At 42.4% G+C, this 17,290-nt stretch overlaps 1 protein-coding gene across 1 annotated transcript in view; it reads left to right on the plus strand.

Moving 5' to 3' along the window:
- The window catches only part of LOC106741305 (monocarboxylate transporter 10), a 69,363-nt gene extending 59,318 nt beyond the window's left edge, over nt 1-10,045 (plus strand). The window contains exons 8-11 of the mRNA XM_014613125.1: nt 2,143-2,425; nt 4,126-4,300; nt 6,305-6,511; nt 8,619-10,045. Coding sequence (XP_014468611.1) covers nt 2,143-2,425; nt 4,126-4,300; nt 6,305-6,511; nt 8,619-9,049 — 1,096 coding nt within the window. The 3' untranslated portion in view covers nt 9,050-10,045. The remainder of the gene's footprint in view (nt 1-2,142; nt 2,426-4,125; nt 4,301-6,304; nt 6,512-8,618) is intronic.
- Nucleotides 10,046-17,290: the final 7,245 nt, after the last annotated feature.

Raw genomic sequence — 17,290 nt, forward strand, 5'->3', positions numbered from 1 at the left:
GGAGCACCGATTATTCGGTTCTGCTAAAATATTGAAGTAAACGAAACTCGTCGTAGGACGCAGTCTGACCGTGCTACGAAAATATTAAAGATCGCCGAGCTGTTCCGCACAGGCTATTAATATCCGACAGGTTTAATACATTCCCTTGTCAAATTTGGCTTAAAGAATAATACGACGGCGGAGCAAGTGATAGCACAGTGTGGACTTTTTCGTTCCGGTTATAAACGCGACATCGCCGGCCGGCGCAACGCGTATTTGTACACGCGTGAACTTCGTAACTATTATACTTGCGTAACGAAATAGTATGGAAATACCGTCGCACATCGCAAATAGTATCGCTATATCTCTGTCACGTGAGAACCATTTTATCACGCAACTTTTATTTAACAAGTTGCGGAAGCCTCTCGGATATAATAACGCATAATGTTTGAACTTTAAAAATCCACGAGATCGTCAAACTTCATGGTTTCAACGCGCCGCGATTTCTTATTATCTCGTCAAATTAATTACGCAGATTTTTACAAAGTTTCCGGCGTGAGATTCCCGTTTCTTGTCTCTACCGGATGTATCTCGCGATAGGATCCCATCGATCATCTTTACATGTTTCCCGTGACGCCGAGTTCAGCGCTCGAGTTGCACTTTGGCAAGAAATTCACTCGGCTAGGCGAAATCTTTACGGGTTCTCTTGTAATCTAATCGTGATAGTTTTTAAGTTATTAAGGTAGTTGTATCGCAGAGTGCTGTATCTTCCGTATCGCGTCAAAGAGGCCACCCATAAATTTATTATTTATCAAGCAAAATTACGTCCCTCTGTATTTATTTTATTATCTAAGTAATAAATATGAATTTTAAATGAAATTGAGATAGACATATGTATATAGTATTACAAGTATGAAAATATTATTTTTTATTTTCCTTGTTAATACTATATTTATATATTAGTTAATTTAATAAAAATGCACAGATAATAGAAAGAAATATATATATGTTTACATATATGCATATGTACATACAATCAAATATTCCATGCATATGTACATACATTCAAATATTCCCATAAGTTATGGACTTTACACTGCTGTATTTTCAAAACAAAATGGTCAATAATTCTGAAATATTTGTATGTAAAGACATACAAGGAATATGGAGTAATATAAAGATATTACTCCATAATATCACAGTAGTGTTCCACTAAAGTCTTAAATTAGAAGAAATTAGAAATAGAAGTTACAAGTGGGACATTAATTTCAAGAAATACATATAAAAAGTGTCATCTTTATAAATATCTCAACTTCCAAATCAATATATTTCTAATTGCGCCAATAATTAGGTCATATTTAAATTTATATACAGGATATCCCATTTTATTTTTGACAGTCAAGTATCTCAAAAAATATAAGAAATATGGAAAAATGTTTCAGACAAACGTTATAAATAGAGATTTTTTTCATGGAATATTTCCTTACATAATGAGTTTAGGCCAAAGGTGTCCTAAGACCATTTTATATAAAATTAACCCTTTGACTCGTAAGGCCGTACATGTCCAAGTCCGTACGCGTCAAAGGGTTAAATGCTCTTTCAGATTTTTCAAGAAAAAATACCACATTCTATTTAAAAAAATGGCAATGACCTTTATATGACCTTGAAAAATTGTCTTTTTTTTTCTTAATTTTATCATTATTTCTCCCCCTTGAGACCGTATAACTTTTGTCTGAAACATTTTCTCATATCTCTTATATTTTTTTGAGATATTTGACTGTCAAAAATAAAATAGGATATCCTGTACAGTGCAAGTTCCAACGAATTCTTAAAAAACTAATTTTGTTACTACAATTACTTTAAACAAATCGCGCACCTGTATACGCGTTTAATACATTACACGCACCGAAACGCGCAGACTCGATTGTGTGAACAAATGTTTAAACATTCGGCGATTATTCACGAACGGGAAGTTGAATTAATTGGCGATAAAACGGCAAGAAAAAAAGGGCGAGAGAGAGATTTCCTCTCGAAAATATGTAATTTCACTCGCACGATGCAGAACGCGCAAAGCCACGAGAATACATATGTAAGGAATCGTGTCGGCTGATTCGAGAAATTCCGCGGGAGAAGATCATAAACGCGCTCGCGCTGTTCCCGCAGGAAGCTGGGTTGGAGGCTGGGGCTTCAATCGGTAACTGGAGCACTCTCGTTGGCCTTCTTCCTGGGGCTGATTTACCGGAGTGCCTCGCTGTACCATCCGCAACGGCGCGCCATATTACATCTGAAGAATCAGCGCGGTAAAGTGAAGGAGAAGAAGTCCGCGAACAAGGTACCGAAGCAGCCGCTGTTCGACCTGAGTCCTATGGGATCGCGTCCTGTGAGGATGCTCATGCTGGCCGCTGGCGCTGCCGGTTTCGGTCTCTACACCCCTGCCTTCTATATCGTAAGTGCACTCGGCGATAGTGAGCGAGCAAGAGAGAGAGAGAGAGAGAGGCGAGAGGACCGCCATGTCTCTTTGACAGTGGACTCCTCGGGAAAATAACGACCGATCGCGGACGCGCGTTTCCGCGACACACAAAGTGGAATCGAGCGAATCTCATTTCCTCGTTTCGTTCTTGAGAGTCTTATTTCATGATCCGTCGTCGTTCCGCTTCAGCGCTACTTGGAAGACGGACATTACGTCGAATTCTGTACGGTAAAAAATATTGTGTCAAATTTAACAGATTTCCTATGTCTCGTCCAGTCAAATTCATCCTGTTAATTTAATACAAGGTGAATATGTTGAAAAGTAACTCAAATATTACATTAAACGTTAACACAAAATATGTAACAGTTTCGTATTATTTAGAAGCAAATTGTATGTTAAACTGACATATTCATAATGTCAAATATAACAAATGTGTAATTTTCACACTGGAAAATTGTTATTTATCATTTCTTCTTTATACCCGTTGTTCTTCAATGATTTTGCTCGAAATTTTCTCAATTTATACATCATTTAATTGACTGAAGCAATATCATATTTGAGAAACATGCTCATCACTGATAAGATTCGAACGCGGGACCTAACCTCGCATATTACGCTCTAACTCTAACATGTATTTCATATTGTTTAAGATGAGAACCGTTATTGAAAGTAATTAACACAACTTCTCTATAAATTTTAACGTACAAAATATCCCACCAATAATATTCAGTGAAATTATTATCCATAATATGTTAATCGAATTATAAAATGTGTTATTTTAATATTTACGCATGTTGAATATTGACTGAACATAAAATATTGAGATAAACACAATATGTTAAATTAACACACGGATGTGTTAAAAATTCAACACAAAAATTCTAACAAGGATCGACTTTAACACAAGTACAAGATGTTTTTTACTGTGTATACTTGGTTATTCCTGGGAGAGTAGCGACTGTACGCACCTGAGGCGTTTGCTGATTAACGCAGGGAGTCGTGCAGGGTCCTTAATTAGTAGTAACTTCCCGCCGTGAGAATCCCATTAGTGATTTTAGCTGAATTCGCGGCCCCACCGGGCGTCCACTAGAATCAACGGGTAAGATCATTGCGAGTACGTTGATATGAGACTCGAAACTTCCGCGCGAAACTTTAATTTCACGTCTTTGATTTTATCGCGTCATTCGATCGCGCTCGATTGCGTCTCATGAAACGTCATGAAAATTCCTCCTCCCGCCGCCTTATATACGTACACCGAGGAAAATTGACGAGGTTATTCACGTTCATTGAACATGGCGGTCGGTGGCGAAGCCGTCGGCGACGTCGCCGGTTATTTCCACCGAAGGGGTTAACGACGCAAGTCTCACCTAAGACCACCGTAATCTATTTTGCGGAAAGGATATTAGTTAGTTATTACAGCTTTGGTAGTTAAAGAGTGTCTGGAAGTTACCGGGGGCGAGAGTTCGCGAATCGATCGAGCCCCCGAATTTCGATGGGAGATCCTCCCTCCCCGCCCTCTAATCACGGCACCAGAGACGGGCCAATTTCGATAATCGATATTAGAGACGGGCGGTCCGTCATTAGCGGCGCGGCATTGTCCGTGTTATCGTCCGGATCCGGCGCGTGCGGCGCGTTTTCGCGGGCGGCGATCCCTTAATGAGAAACATCACTTTCAGGCAGTGCAAGGCTACCAGGACGGGCTCGAGGCCAGCGCGTTGGTGTTGCTGCAGACCTGTCTGGGCTTGGCGGCGGCTCTGGGATGCGCGGCATGGGGGGTAGTTACCGCCAGACCTTCCGCTCAGTGCCTCGTGTCCAGGCAATATCTCTGCCAAGCGGCGCTCATCGGAGTCGGTCAGTATACACCTTGTGGTCGTTTTCGAACTTTCGCCGTCGGGCTACTTTCGTAGACGCGCGCGCCCGCGCTCTCGTTTAGTTAACTACGAGCGCGAGTTCAAATTGCTCCGGTAGACGCGCTCACGTTTAATCGGCGCCGGCGGTGCTGCTGCCTCTATATCGGTTATAATATCCTGAATCTTCCCTAGCTTTAAGGTAGTTGGTCCGTCAAATTCTCTTAGTCCCTCATTTTCCTAAGGAAACCTTTGAAATTTCAGCTGCATTATTGATGGTAATGCTATCTGCGCGTCTGCAAAGTTAGGAAACAATTGACCGTCCGGAAGCTGCTGTAAGCGAACCAGTAAGCGAAAAATCATTACTACGATGTTATTGCAACGATATTCGATAACGTGTAACGTTTTCAAATGCGTCGTATTTAATGTTTTATACAATATCATTATCAGAACAAACTTTGACCCTAATTTGGAGATTTCGATAATGTTGAAATGGAAGTGTCATAACGCTGCACATAACGTAAGCTCTAAGGTTTTTCATCCCCATAATGTTTTTTAGATAATATTAATGAAACGATAACATTTGAACGTCCTGTCAATAATGCCTGTGAATACCACTTTGGGCACCTATTCGTGAAATGCTTTATATGTAAGTGTCGTTGCGCAGCTATTTTATGATATAATTATACCTACGCAATGACACTTACGTATATGCAATTATTTCAACAATAAGGACCCTGGTAGTAGTCTTATTACTTACTGACTGGAGGTGGCCACATGTAGGTTAAGTTCGTTTTGCATGCTTTCGTGCCGAAAGTTTGATTTTATCTTCATTACATGTCGAAAGAAGATAGAATGATGCTTCCAGCACGAAAGCGTGCAAGACGAATTTAACCATAAGAACATGCAGTCTTTGATTATTGCCTATGTACTTTTTACTTGGGTCATCACGCACAAAATTTCTTGAAATAGCGGACCGACAGCGAAATTCAAACATATTAGAACAATACAAAAAATGATATTACAATAGAAATATAATAATATATTATCAATATTATTTCTAAATCCACATTTTATGAGTAATTTTGAGCTGTCGTATTGACCTCAAATAAATGTCAAAGTAATATTTAAAAAAATATTTTCCGTAATGTTTTAAAATATTTTCATATTACGAAATAATAATTTTAAAATATGTACAATATATAATAATATTAAGAAACGGGATAATTGAAGAAATACACGTAAAGTCAACATTTCTAAACGTTAATTTAATGTTCCTTGCTCACTGGGAACTGAAGATGACACTTTTTATACGTATTCGTTGAGGTTAATGTCCAATTTTTAACTTCTGTTTTGAAACCACATTTAAGATTTTGATGAAAAACTATTGTGATATTAAGGATTAATATAGAAATTATAATTATATCATAAAAATGTCAGAATTTTTTACCATTTTGTCTTGAAGATATAGCCATAAGAAATTTACAATTTATAGTAACGCCCGCGATATATGTATAAATATACATATGTAAATATTTATATACTATTTTCTATTATGTCTGCACTTCTATTAGCTCAATTGACTAATAAATAAAGCATTAATAGGAAAAATAAAAAAATAAATCCGACACACTACGGACCAACTACCTTAAATCATCTTCCTTCGGTTTAAACGATCGTTCATTTTCGTCTCTTTGATTTATTTCACGCGCGCGATCTTTTCGGCTGTAAGGTAGGCTCTTTACTTTGCCGTCGACTCTTTCTTCACGGGAGTATCATGAAGAAATCAAAATTATCATCGGAACTACTCCAATTTGGAGACGACACGACGTTATCGACTCGTAAATTTCGCCCGATAAATCCGGAGTTTCGTGTATAACGACGAGCTCAGGCGAACTCTGGTTGCTCGAGTTTCGCGGCCGAACAACTCGCGGATGTATAGACCCGAAGATCGCTCCTTCTCGAGGAGACCAAGCGATTCGAATTAGGTTCTCCTCTCTGCTTAAAGCCATAGCTCAAGTGGCGCTTGGTAGCGTACAAGGATATCATGGACTTGTACTGGCCTCCGGGCTTTACGGCGCTTCTCTCGGCGGCGCGCTCTACTCCCTCAAGATGTTGGCTCTGGAAAGACTGCGGGCCAGACACTTCGCCAGGTCGTGGGCTCTGGTACAAGCTGCGGAAGCTCTACCGATTCTACTCGGAGTTCCTCTCACAGGTACGACAGGTCAGAGAACGCGAACTTCCTCGGGAAGAACTCTCGTTTCCCCCGATTTCTTCACGAGCTATCGCGACAAATCGCGCTTGCGGTAGGAATCGAACTTTGATTATGGACATTTCGCGGGAAACTTGGAAAATAGACACTTGAGAAGTTAAGCGTTGGGAAAAGTTGCACCTAATAACAGCGGCGCAATTATCAGTGACGAGAAATCGATATTTTCCTCTTTGTAGTACGGCAATTGCTGCGAACTCCGCCGTACGGAAAAAAACAATTCCATTGGTGTAACTAGATTTTACCGGTTTCCCGAGGACCAGATGGAAACTCCGTTGCAACAGAACAGAAACATACCTGCAAGAGCTTATACTCCCTTCTCTCTCTCTCTCTCTCCCTCTCTCGGTCAATTGTTCTCAGTCGTATCCCAACCGAGTTCCAATGCACCTGAATATCAACACGAATGTCTCTCAGTCGCGGTAACAGAGATATCGTTTCTTGTCACTGAGTTTTCATCCGGTCTCTACATTGAAAAAAGAATTTGGTAATAACTACTAAAATTTGGCGAATATTTGCCGACCAAATATTTGATTACTGTAACCAAATAACTTAGTTCCGTACACTAAATATGTAATATACGGAATTACAGTAATGTATATATAGTATGCGGAATTAAAACATTTGGTTGCGGTAATTAAATGTTTGGTCGGCAAATATTCACCAAATTTTAGTATTTATTACTAAATCCTTTTTCCAGCGTATTCAGTTGCAGAAACCGAATCTATCTTTCCCGTGCGCGTGTACACAGAGGTAAAGATTTCTTTTGGATTTAATGCAGTTTCTTGAATTGAAACAAATTTGTCTTTTGGAATAGAACGAACAAGCGAATGTCTGATTCAACAAACAGGATTTTGTTTGGTTTCTCAAACAATAAATATCTTTCTATCTTAAATGTCAAATAATACATTTCTTTTATATTTTCATCCAAACATTACAATGGTTGTGAGCAGTAAATTATTTGAAAGAAATTACATTATGTTAGAGAAATATTAAAGAACCTTTTTGGTTTAGCGGAACAATATTTAATACGTAATAAAATGGAATTTTTGTGGGGTCATTCAACATTTATGTTACACTGCGAGGGGAGGGAGGGTCATAAGCTATTTTTTTTATTCTATGTGTCGGCGGATGAGGGCGAGGGACAATTCCACGTGTCACGTAATATTGGAGGAGGGTCCAAACTTTGTGACGAAGGGGAGGGAGTGGTGAAAAATACTCAAATTTTGCGCGATGTAAAATATTAAATAGTACCTCGTATTGAAAACAAGATATTATTTTTCTTAAATAATACCGTTCAAACAACATGGTTCACTTTAGTGAAACAACACTTTAAACAAAATGATGTATGATATTAAATTTTGTTATTTACATTAAACAAACTTGAATCAAACTAAATCCAAAGAAACCTTTTTCTCCGTACAACGTAGACGCGGACGCCGTTCGTGCTCGCGAGATTGAATTTTGCACTCGCTCGATGACAAAAATAGTACGTAAAATCTTTTCCACGCGAGATTTCGATAAGCCAGTACGCGCGTATCGAAAATTCGCAGATGCTCCCTTTGAGACAAGTTTTTCGCGCGTTCAAAATGTTGCACGGGACTAAGGTGTGTATATGTGTGTGTGTGTGCGCGCGTACGCGCGGACAAATCCTGTTCCCGTCCTTGTTAAAAATCCGTCCCTCTCTAATAGTCTTACGGTACTCTCATGTGAATTTAACGACGGTGTCCTTAATAATAATAACAACACACACACACACACACACGGGGCCCGGGAAATGCGCCAGTTTAGCCGCGGGTTTCCGAGAGAATATTTAAGGAAATGTGACAACTACGCCGCCGGGCGTACTCGCAAGCGACTGGAGCGTGTTACCAGAGCGCGCGCGCTACCAGAGCTGTAAGTTTCGGTAAAGAGGCTTAAATTCTTAACCGGCGGAATTCCAAACCTGATTGTCCGCGCGACGCGTATAAGACAAGGAAATAGATTCGACTCTTGCCCTTCCCCCTCTCCCCGTTGCACACGAGCTCTGGGAATAACGCGCGCACACCTTCGGCAGGTTACATGAACGAGAGCAGCCCGCGGGTGGGCTACTACGCGTGCACCCTGAGTTCCTTGTGCGGCGCTGCCCTGCTCTTCCTGGTCGGCTGGGGCCGGCAACCGGCATCGCCGATTCTACCGGGGCCGCGGCTCTCCAGCCTCGGCGTGGTGCCGCCGCCGTGCGCCTGTCCGCCACCGCCGCGGCCCCGGCTCCCCAAGTCGCAGTCCTTGCACGTGCCGTTGGACGTGGTGGAGGACAATATGCGCGAGCGGGACTTCGAGCGGGTGCACGACGTCGAGCACTACTACCACCCCCACCATCAGTTCCACGCGCCCCTCAGGCCCAGCAAGAGCGTGCCGGAGGGCCTCGGCCATCAGGACCCGTATCGGAGCCGAGCGCGCCGGCACCGCGACATCACCGTCATCGAGCAGATCACCACCAGCGTGTAGACGGTGCCCCGACCCCGCGACCCTCGCGAGTCAGGTCGACGGAAGTGCGCGGCCGGGCGAAGTTGCGGACTTTGTCGCGGCCAAAGTTTTCGTTATTTCGCGGCAGCGACGGAGGGGGGCGTCGTCGCGTCGCTGCCATTGGGAGCCCGCACGGATTTCTCTCGGAACTCCGCGGATATCAATTTTCCCGCGCGATTTATTTCCTCGCGGGCACGCTTCCTACGTGCGGTCTCTCTACGTGTTGTTGTTGCCATTACGTCGCGCATCGTCGCGCAGTTACATCCTTTCCGGCGTCGCGCTTCCGTTTCCTTCCTGGTTCGCTTTTGTCAAGCGCCGTATATAGCCGTAATCTTCCGGAAAATTTAGGGTCGCTCTTTACGAAGGTTGGGGGACCATTAGCGTAAAAGTGCGTTGTGCGCAGTTGCAGGCATAAGCGGAAAGTAAAATGGTGGCCGCGGAGAAGAAAGAAGAAAAGGAATAATGACGCGCAGGGCGTGAGGAGAATACTCCGCGCGTCGTAAACCCAGAAAGAATTATAGACGGAGCAATCCCTCTTCTAGAGGCGTCCCCATACACATTCCTTTCCTACTGTAATAGCTGCTAGGAAACGATCGACTACGCTGAGCATCGGTAATGAAGTTTGTATTAGTCTACATCGAGAATAGAGATCGAATTAAATCGTATTGCGCGCGTCTAGCCAAGTATTTATCGTGTTGAGATACGTTAGTTGAAGTATTTACTGCCATGCGGGAGAAGAGCGACCGGCTAAATGCAACTGAACGACGAGGTCGGCCGCGAAACGAGCAAGTTTCGGCCGCCAGGTGCGACTAACGATGGTTTTGTTCATCTCGAACGTTTTAACGGCGGGAGAAACAAGACGCAGTTTCTCTGCGTCTCTTCTAAAAACTTATTCGACGATTCATTTTATCGACAATATTGCGTCGAATATTTAAGAAAGTGGGGCCGTTTATATATACGAGGGCAGTCCGATAAGTACTTAGCCTACAAAAGAAAAACGAAAATTTTGGAAAAGTGGCGATTTATTTCTCAACATAGTCTCCTTTTAGCTCGATACACTTGACCCAGCGATGCTCCAACTTCTTTAACCCATCTGAAAAATACGTTTTCTCGAAGTCTGCAAAGTAGGCCTCCGTGGCGGCGATGACCTCCTCATTCGACTCAAATTTCTGCCCGGCGAGTGACTTTTTCAAGTTTGGAAACAAAAAAAAGTCGCACGGGGCCAAATCTGGAGAATACGGTGGATGGGGCAGCAGTTCGTAGTCCAATTCGACCAATTTCGCCGAGGTCATCGCCGCCACGTACTTTGCAGACTTCGAGAAAACGTATTTTTTAGATGGGTTAAAGAAGTTGGGTCAAGTGTATCGAGCTAAAAGGAGACTATGTTGAGAAATAAATCGCCACTTTTCCAAAATTTTCGTTTTTCTTTTGTAGGCTAAGTACTTATCGGACCGCCCTCGTATATATATATATACATCTGGAAATATATATGATGCATCGCTGCCAGGGGCTTCCTCCTTCCTGACCTGGTGCAACATTTCCAGTGAACACTAACTAACTAACAGTAACATAACATCAACGTTATAATTTTTCACTCGATAATGTAAATCCAATATAACGCGTGCATTATATATTAGTTACATTACTGAGTGTATCATGCAACAGTTACGTTGTGGAAATTATAATATTGATGTTATTATTAATGTTATGTTACTGTTAGTTGATATTCATTGAGAAGCCGCTTTTGACCGTTACGTCATGACGGATAATAATCCGTGGCACTGAGACTCGCGTGATCATGACTAGTCGACCAGAGACACAGATATTAATTAATATCAAACGTCTCTTTAAAAATGTCAAAAGTCTACGGAATATTTGAGACAGAAATAGTGTTTAAGTTGCGTATAGTGTGGCGTTGAATATTGTCAAAGTCTACAAGGTCCGATTTTTAAAGAGTTATTCATCGGCACGAGTATTAATTGCGAGTTAAGAGGGTCGGTTCGACGGTGGAAAGACGGTTAGTACACAATACCATTCCGCTGAAAGTCTGGGAAAAAAGTTCGGCGCGTGCGTCACACTGTCGGGCAATTTTATCATCCCACCAAGATTGACAATTTCGCGCAACAACGGCTCTTATTAACTTATCGTTCTTACTGATTATAGTAAATTATAGTAAAAATACTGAATAGGGGACCTGCTCTCACTGACTTTGACATATATGGTAGAAATTACTTTCCTGAATAACCTACAGGAGGTTTAAGCCGTCGCTCATTGTTCATTAAAAAGTTATTAACGAAGGAAGTTTTGCCAATAAAACTTTCCCGTACAGTGTACTGTGTTATAACACAGTTATATATAACAAGTGTTTAGTAGAAATTCTTTATAAACGGGCGAGCAGCCCATATAGGTGACTGGCTAATTTAATATAAAAATTTTTTAATTGGTGGTCTAACGGAAAGACTCTAGGCACCTGTGAGTGGATGCGCGTAACGTATTTCCGTTGATTGTAAACTGTTTGTACTGATTGTAAACTGCTGATTGTGAACTTCTTTTGTTAATATCTTTTTAATGAACAGTGAGCGACGGGTAAAACCTTCGGAAGGTTACTTGGGAGGGTGATTTCTACCATACATATCAAGGTCAAGGTTACTGGAGGGTGAGGGAGGGGGATGCTCCCACTATTCGGCAGTTTTACCCTGATTATTTACCTCCGAGAGCTCTCATATTTTTCGTTCTTTGCATATAACGCACCGACGCACATATCTTGCGTCGCGATTTGTTCGTTGCTCGCCAATTCGAAATGTACGCGACGCGTGAGAGTACTGTAACAATGGCCAAAAAATGTTACGTTCTTCCCGTGAATCGACAAACGTCGTAACCCGCCAACGGTTGTGCGGATCGCGACAAGCAACACTTTCAAAATACGCGGGACCTTCGAGACGGTCAAATACATTCTCGTACGTTACAGATTTTGCCGGGAGTTGTGTCGAGATGTAGGCCGACTCGCGCACACCGCCGTGCATTAGTGGATTTCCCTCCCGCGCGTAGCGATACCGGAAATGTCGAATTAGTCGCATCATTTCTGAATATTCGTGCATAATGACTGCTGCTTCGGAGTATCCTTGTCGATTCGCAGAATAATCAGCAGTAATGATGCCCGAATATTCAGAAATGATACACCTGACTCGGAATTTCCGATATCACCGTGCCATACGGAATCGAACGGCATTACTGCACTGTTGAGCACGCGTGTCGACAGATCGCTCATTATTCCCGTTGAATGATTAAAGTTGTAAAATTTTGTCGGTTCTTAAAATATCTAATCGGTTACGTTACGTTGTCATGTATCTCTCTGATTGAATCGTCATATTCACGCGAGTGTCAGTGCCACAAGTGAATATCCGGAGTACCACGACGGGAGGACGGCCAGGATGCCGAATCGGGAAGCAGAACGCCGGGACACGGACAACGATGTGTCCAGGCGTTCCAGGCATACGTCCTGGTGTGTAAAGTTATTCATTAGACAAGTGATTTGCGATCTTAAGGCTCTCGGCTCTCTCGGGTAGCTGTATTGGTTTTGTGCCGTATATATCATAGGCCAGACATGACGTGCAATAAGTTTCTTGCAGCATGTAGCTTTGTTTTTTAGTTTTCCCTGAAAAAAAAACACAATGGTTTCGTAATCCCGAAGCCTGTGAAATGTGCAGAAAATTGAGATATCTGGCTGATGTGTCACGTAGATCGCAGAATAATTCCTGGAATAACGGGCCATTTTTCAGCCATTTCTCAGCTATCACGGTCGCCTTAGTGTGGCTGAAAACAAGACGGTCGTCGTGCGCACCCGGGAAAAAATGATTACGATATATATGATTATGTATAATTATATAAAATTATATAAGAATTTTGCCCATAAATGTGGTTACATACATGATTCTATATGAAAAAAAAATGACATGTTACGTCGTTTAATTAAATGTCGATATCATGTGCTGTCCGAAGCATTTACTTCCATTGTATTTGCATATATAATTTGTAAACAACAGTATTTTCCTGTTGTGGGTATATATGACTATATATAGTCATATACGGGCAAATTTCATACATTTCATACATCCTTTTTTTCCCGGGGGGCGCGGAGTTAACGCTGGTCGTTGCGATGCAGCGCTTTCGCTCGTTACGTTGACGTTAATAAATGAGACTTTCGTCGAACCGTCTATAGGCGTGGTTAGCGCTCTAAGAGTCAAGGAGTACGTTATGTACACGCGTATGCATGTTCAAATACGCGTGTGTGTGTCTGTGTGTATGTTTCGTCATGTGCCAAGCAAGGAATAGCTCAGGTACTCCGTCAAATTGGAACTTCCTGGCTCTTAGGCATGCCTCGTCACTTGCATCGTGCACCTCGAGCGACGTGTGAAGCGAGGTTTGATGTAAATTCGCGCGAGACAGCTCGTGCCTATCAGCGGCTACTTTGTCGTTGACTGTGCGATTAGCCGGGCGCGAATAGTAATCGCGTATTACACGCCGGCAGATCGATATCTTCCCTATCGTGTGTTTGCGAGAGGGAAGAAAAAAATAGCGTTTATATATACACACACGTACGTTGATTGAGGATACGGATCTCAACCGCACCCGTCGTTATGTTTCTCGATAGATGGAAATATATGTATGACGCACGGAGCTGGTCTCCGGAAATGCCGCCGTAGGAGATTCGAATCGTTGAATATTGATAAAGATTTAAAGCACCGCGGACATTACCAGAGCGAGCACCCGCGAAGTCACGATGTCAAAACGCGGACGAGAGAGAGAGATCATCGTCCCCCGCGGGTGGTGGATGAAATTATTGACAGGACTCGCGCGAGACGGGTCGTTGGATTCGCGCGAGCACTGCAAATCCTTTAACTGAAGCTCTTTTTACACATTTCTCACACATGTCTTGCCGTTTGAAATCACGTCATTTAACACGATTGAACGTATTAACTTGATACGTCGAAATTTAATGCATTAATTTAACACGATTAAACGTTTTAAATGGCGTAAGCTAAATCGGCAAAAAGCATGTAAAAATAGCTTCGGTCAAATGTGTCATTTTGAGACGAGTTTGTGCGTGTAAAAAGAACACACTTGGATTTACAGTGAAGACGCCAATTTCTCGCGTCGGGGATCTTCGGCTTCGCGACTGTGAACGGGATTCACGCTCGCTTTCCCGAGTCGATCTTCACGCCGTCCCCGACGTCGCGAAATTGAGACTTACGTTCGAGTAGCAAGGTAACCATCCTTGCGCTTCTCGACGCTTCTTCGCGTCCGATTTGAGGAAGCGCGTGGCGGTTTATGAGGCGCATTATCGCACCCGGCTCTTAGCCACCGCATTAGCCGTGTTATTATTAAGGTATCGGCTCTATTGCTGTCGCGTACGTGCGCGTCAAGTAATCGAATCTTCACACACTCCACGATAACATAATTAGTACCTGAATATTAAGTGCTCTACGTTTCTAGCAAAGTGGGTGACGATGGCGGTAACTCGATTATTCCTACTTTGCCGTGTGTGTGTGTGTGTGTATGTGTGTGTGTGTGTGTGTGTGTGTGCGTGCGCGCGCGCGCGTGCGTGCGTGCGTGACAGACATACGTACACCTTCGTGTCGAAATTAATCGTTACGCACCGGCGCAAACCAACTATTTCCCATAACGTTTCTTCGCGCAGCTGATCAATCGATCTTAGTGAAAAAGGAAATAAAATAAAGTAACGTAGAAAGTATCGCGAGAGGTAATCGTTGACCTTAAGAAAGTAGTGACGTAGCCCGTAGATCGTAATCGAATCTGTCGCGACGCGGATAGTCGGGAGACGCGGAAGTGTCGCTGAAAATCTACCGGCGACGACGGTCGCGAATCTTGATATTCGCCCACTGGTGTGATAACTCGTGAGCGATTATCACCGAGGAGTTCCCATCGTGCGCAATGAAATTCCCTTGAATTGACACGCGTCGCCTCACGTTGATCAATCGACCCCGACGACGAATGGGACAATTTACGATTCGCAAGTTTCTCGACGTCGTACGACATCTTTGAAAGATGATATCAGAATAGAGATCGTAGCACAGATCCCCTTAGATGTTATACGTTTTCTACGCGTTTTTATTCTTCGTACGTTACTAGTTTTCAATTCTCAAGTTTACAGAGTCGTGAATGAACGAAACACCGTAGTAGACAATTGGAACTGTTAGGGCGGAGGTAGATGCGCGATACACGGGGCCAAATTTCAGTTTCGGACACCAAATTGCGTCGTTTAACCTATTAAAACTCATGGCTGGACCAGTAAGATTAGTAAAAAAAACGATAATTGGAAATAGGTTCGGAGCACTGGTCTACCTATGTGAGCTTTAATAGCTTAATATCCGAAAAAACGTACAGTAGAATTGAATCTCCCCCTCCCCTCTCCCCTCCCCCCCCCTCCCTCTCTCTTTCTCTTTTCCCTGTTCCGTTCACTTTTGTCGATCCAATGTTTTTTTATTTTTCAACAATCATACATTTTTTCACTCGTATTCCATTGTGTTGAAATGCATCGCGTTGATACGTCGAATCTTTGTCCGTGGAGAAAAAAATTAACACCATGGATGAAGATTTCACGATGTGCGGGCTCCATAGTGATACGAGTACAGTCGTGCATTGTGCGGAATGTGGGACATGTCCCTGCGTTAGAGCAAAACCATTTCTATTAGACGTAATTATCGACGCGTATCACAGGCGGCGAGTTTGTTGGAACGTAAAGAGAAAAGAGAAAAAAAAAAGAGTTGTAGTTTATAACGTTACGGAGTCTCCCCCTCCGATTTCTTTGCTTCAACGTTGTAAGGATCAACGTAAACGTCACCAATCTTAACGTTCGTTATGAAATCTTTTTTAACACGTATACTATATATATATATGTATATATATATATATGTATAGATATATATACATATTAACTTTTGATGTGATGAATTGTTTATATACTGCCAATTTTTATAGGATAAAATCGAGTCTCGATTTTCAATGGTTGAACGCACTGAGAAACCGCACGTGTCGTTTTACGGACTTTGCCGGACGCGAGCAAGGCCGGGACGTCCTCGTGTTCGCGTCGGGGCATTTATAAACGATGTAGGAAGACACTTTTTCTCTCAACTAATTTCCCCAAAAAATCACTAAATCGGGATCGTTAACGAATTTACACGTAGACAGATAGTTTCACGTCGGACTGTAAATAATTTTAATAAAGACGTATGTGACTTCGCTTAAATACATCGTCATATCGCAATATCTCTTCGTGACTTAGGAATTCTCATAATTATCTCACGGCTCTCGCGTACCTTTTTACTTTTACCAAACGACCGATCAATAATGTCTTAAGACTTTTCCCGGTCCCGGCAATTATATGCACGCAATTATTCGCGTAAATTTATCGTCGCCCTGAAACAATCGTTTCCGAATTCCTCGCGATACATTCGCTCTCGCACAATATATAATACGAAATCATGCACTTTGTAATTACGTTATTTCAGCAGTTAACGCAATAATCGATCGAATGAGCAGACCGGAACCTGGTGGCTAGGCAATTTAATCCATTGATGAATTACCGCTTGTAATAAAAATTATCATTTTACGCGGAAATCATACATAATTGCGCGTAGGACAGATACGCGGAGGGTTAAACGTGCCTCGCGATGTTGTACAGCATTTTGAGTTTTTACACCCGAATTGTTTACGAAGATTACTCTCACGTAACGACTCCATCTAGTTAGACCAACGCCCGAGCTTGAAGGAGGTATTTGCACAATCGCGTTGTGTTTACGACGAGAAAATATATGTCTTAATCCGAGAAATATATCACGAGAGGATCGTAACCGAGAAACGCTGAAAGGAACCTGCGATAATTACGTTAATGTGCAACAGCTTGTCGTCAATCGATCCGTAGAAGTCGCGTCGCAAAAACTCCGTTGCCTTGTAAATATATCTAAGCAAGGTTCCCCTATATTGCAACACGTTGAGCATTTTGTAAAGTTTTATAAATAGTTCTACAGTAGTTAAACAGAGCTGGACCAATAAAGTATATATATATCCGATTGTACGTTATATGACTACCTCTCTGTGTACTCTCTTCGCCACCCTGTGTGTGTCGCTTACGATCGCTAAAGAAGATTGCACGAATGCGCGAATTAATCAAAAAAGTAAGCGCCAATGAAGAGGTACACCGTG

Source organism: Dinoponera quadriceps, unplaced genomic scaffold (genome assembly GCF_001313825.1).
Source record: "Dinoponera quadriceps isolate SergipeBrazil2010 unplaced genomic scaffold, ASM131382v1 scaffold405, whole genome shotgun sequence".
In the NCBI taxonomy this organism is placed as follows: Eukaryota; Metazoa; Arthropoda; class Insecta; order Hymenoptera; family Formicidae; genus Dinoponera; species Dinoponera quadriceps.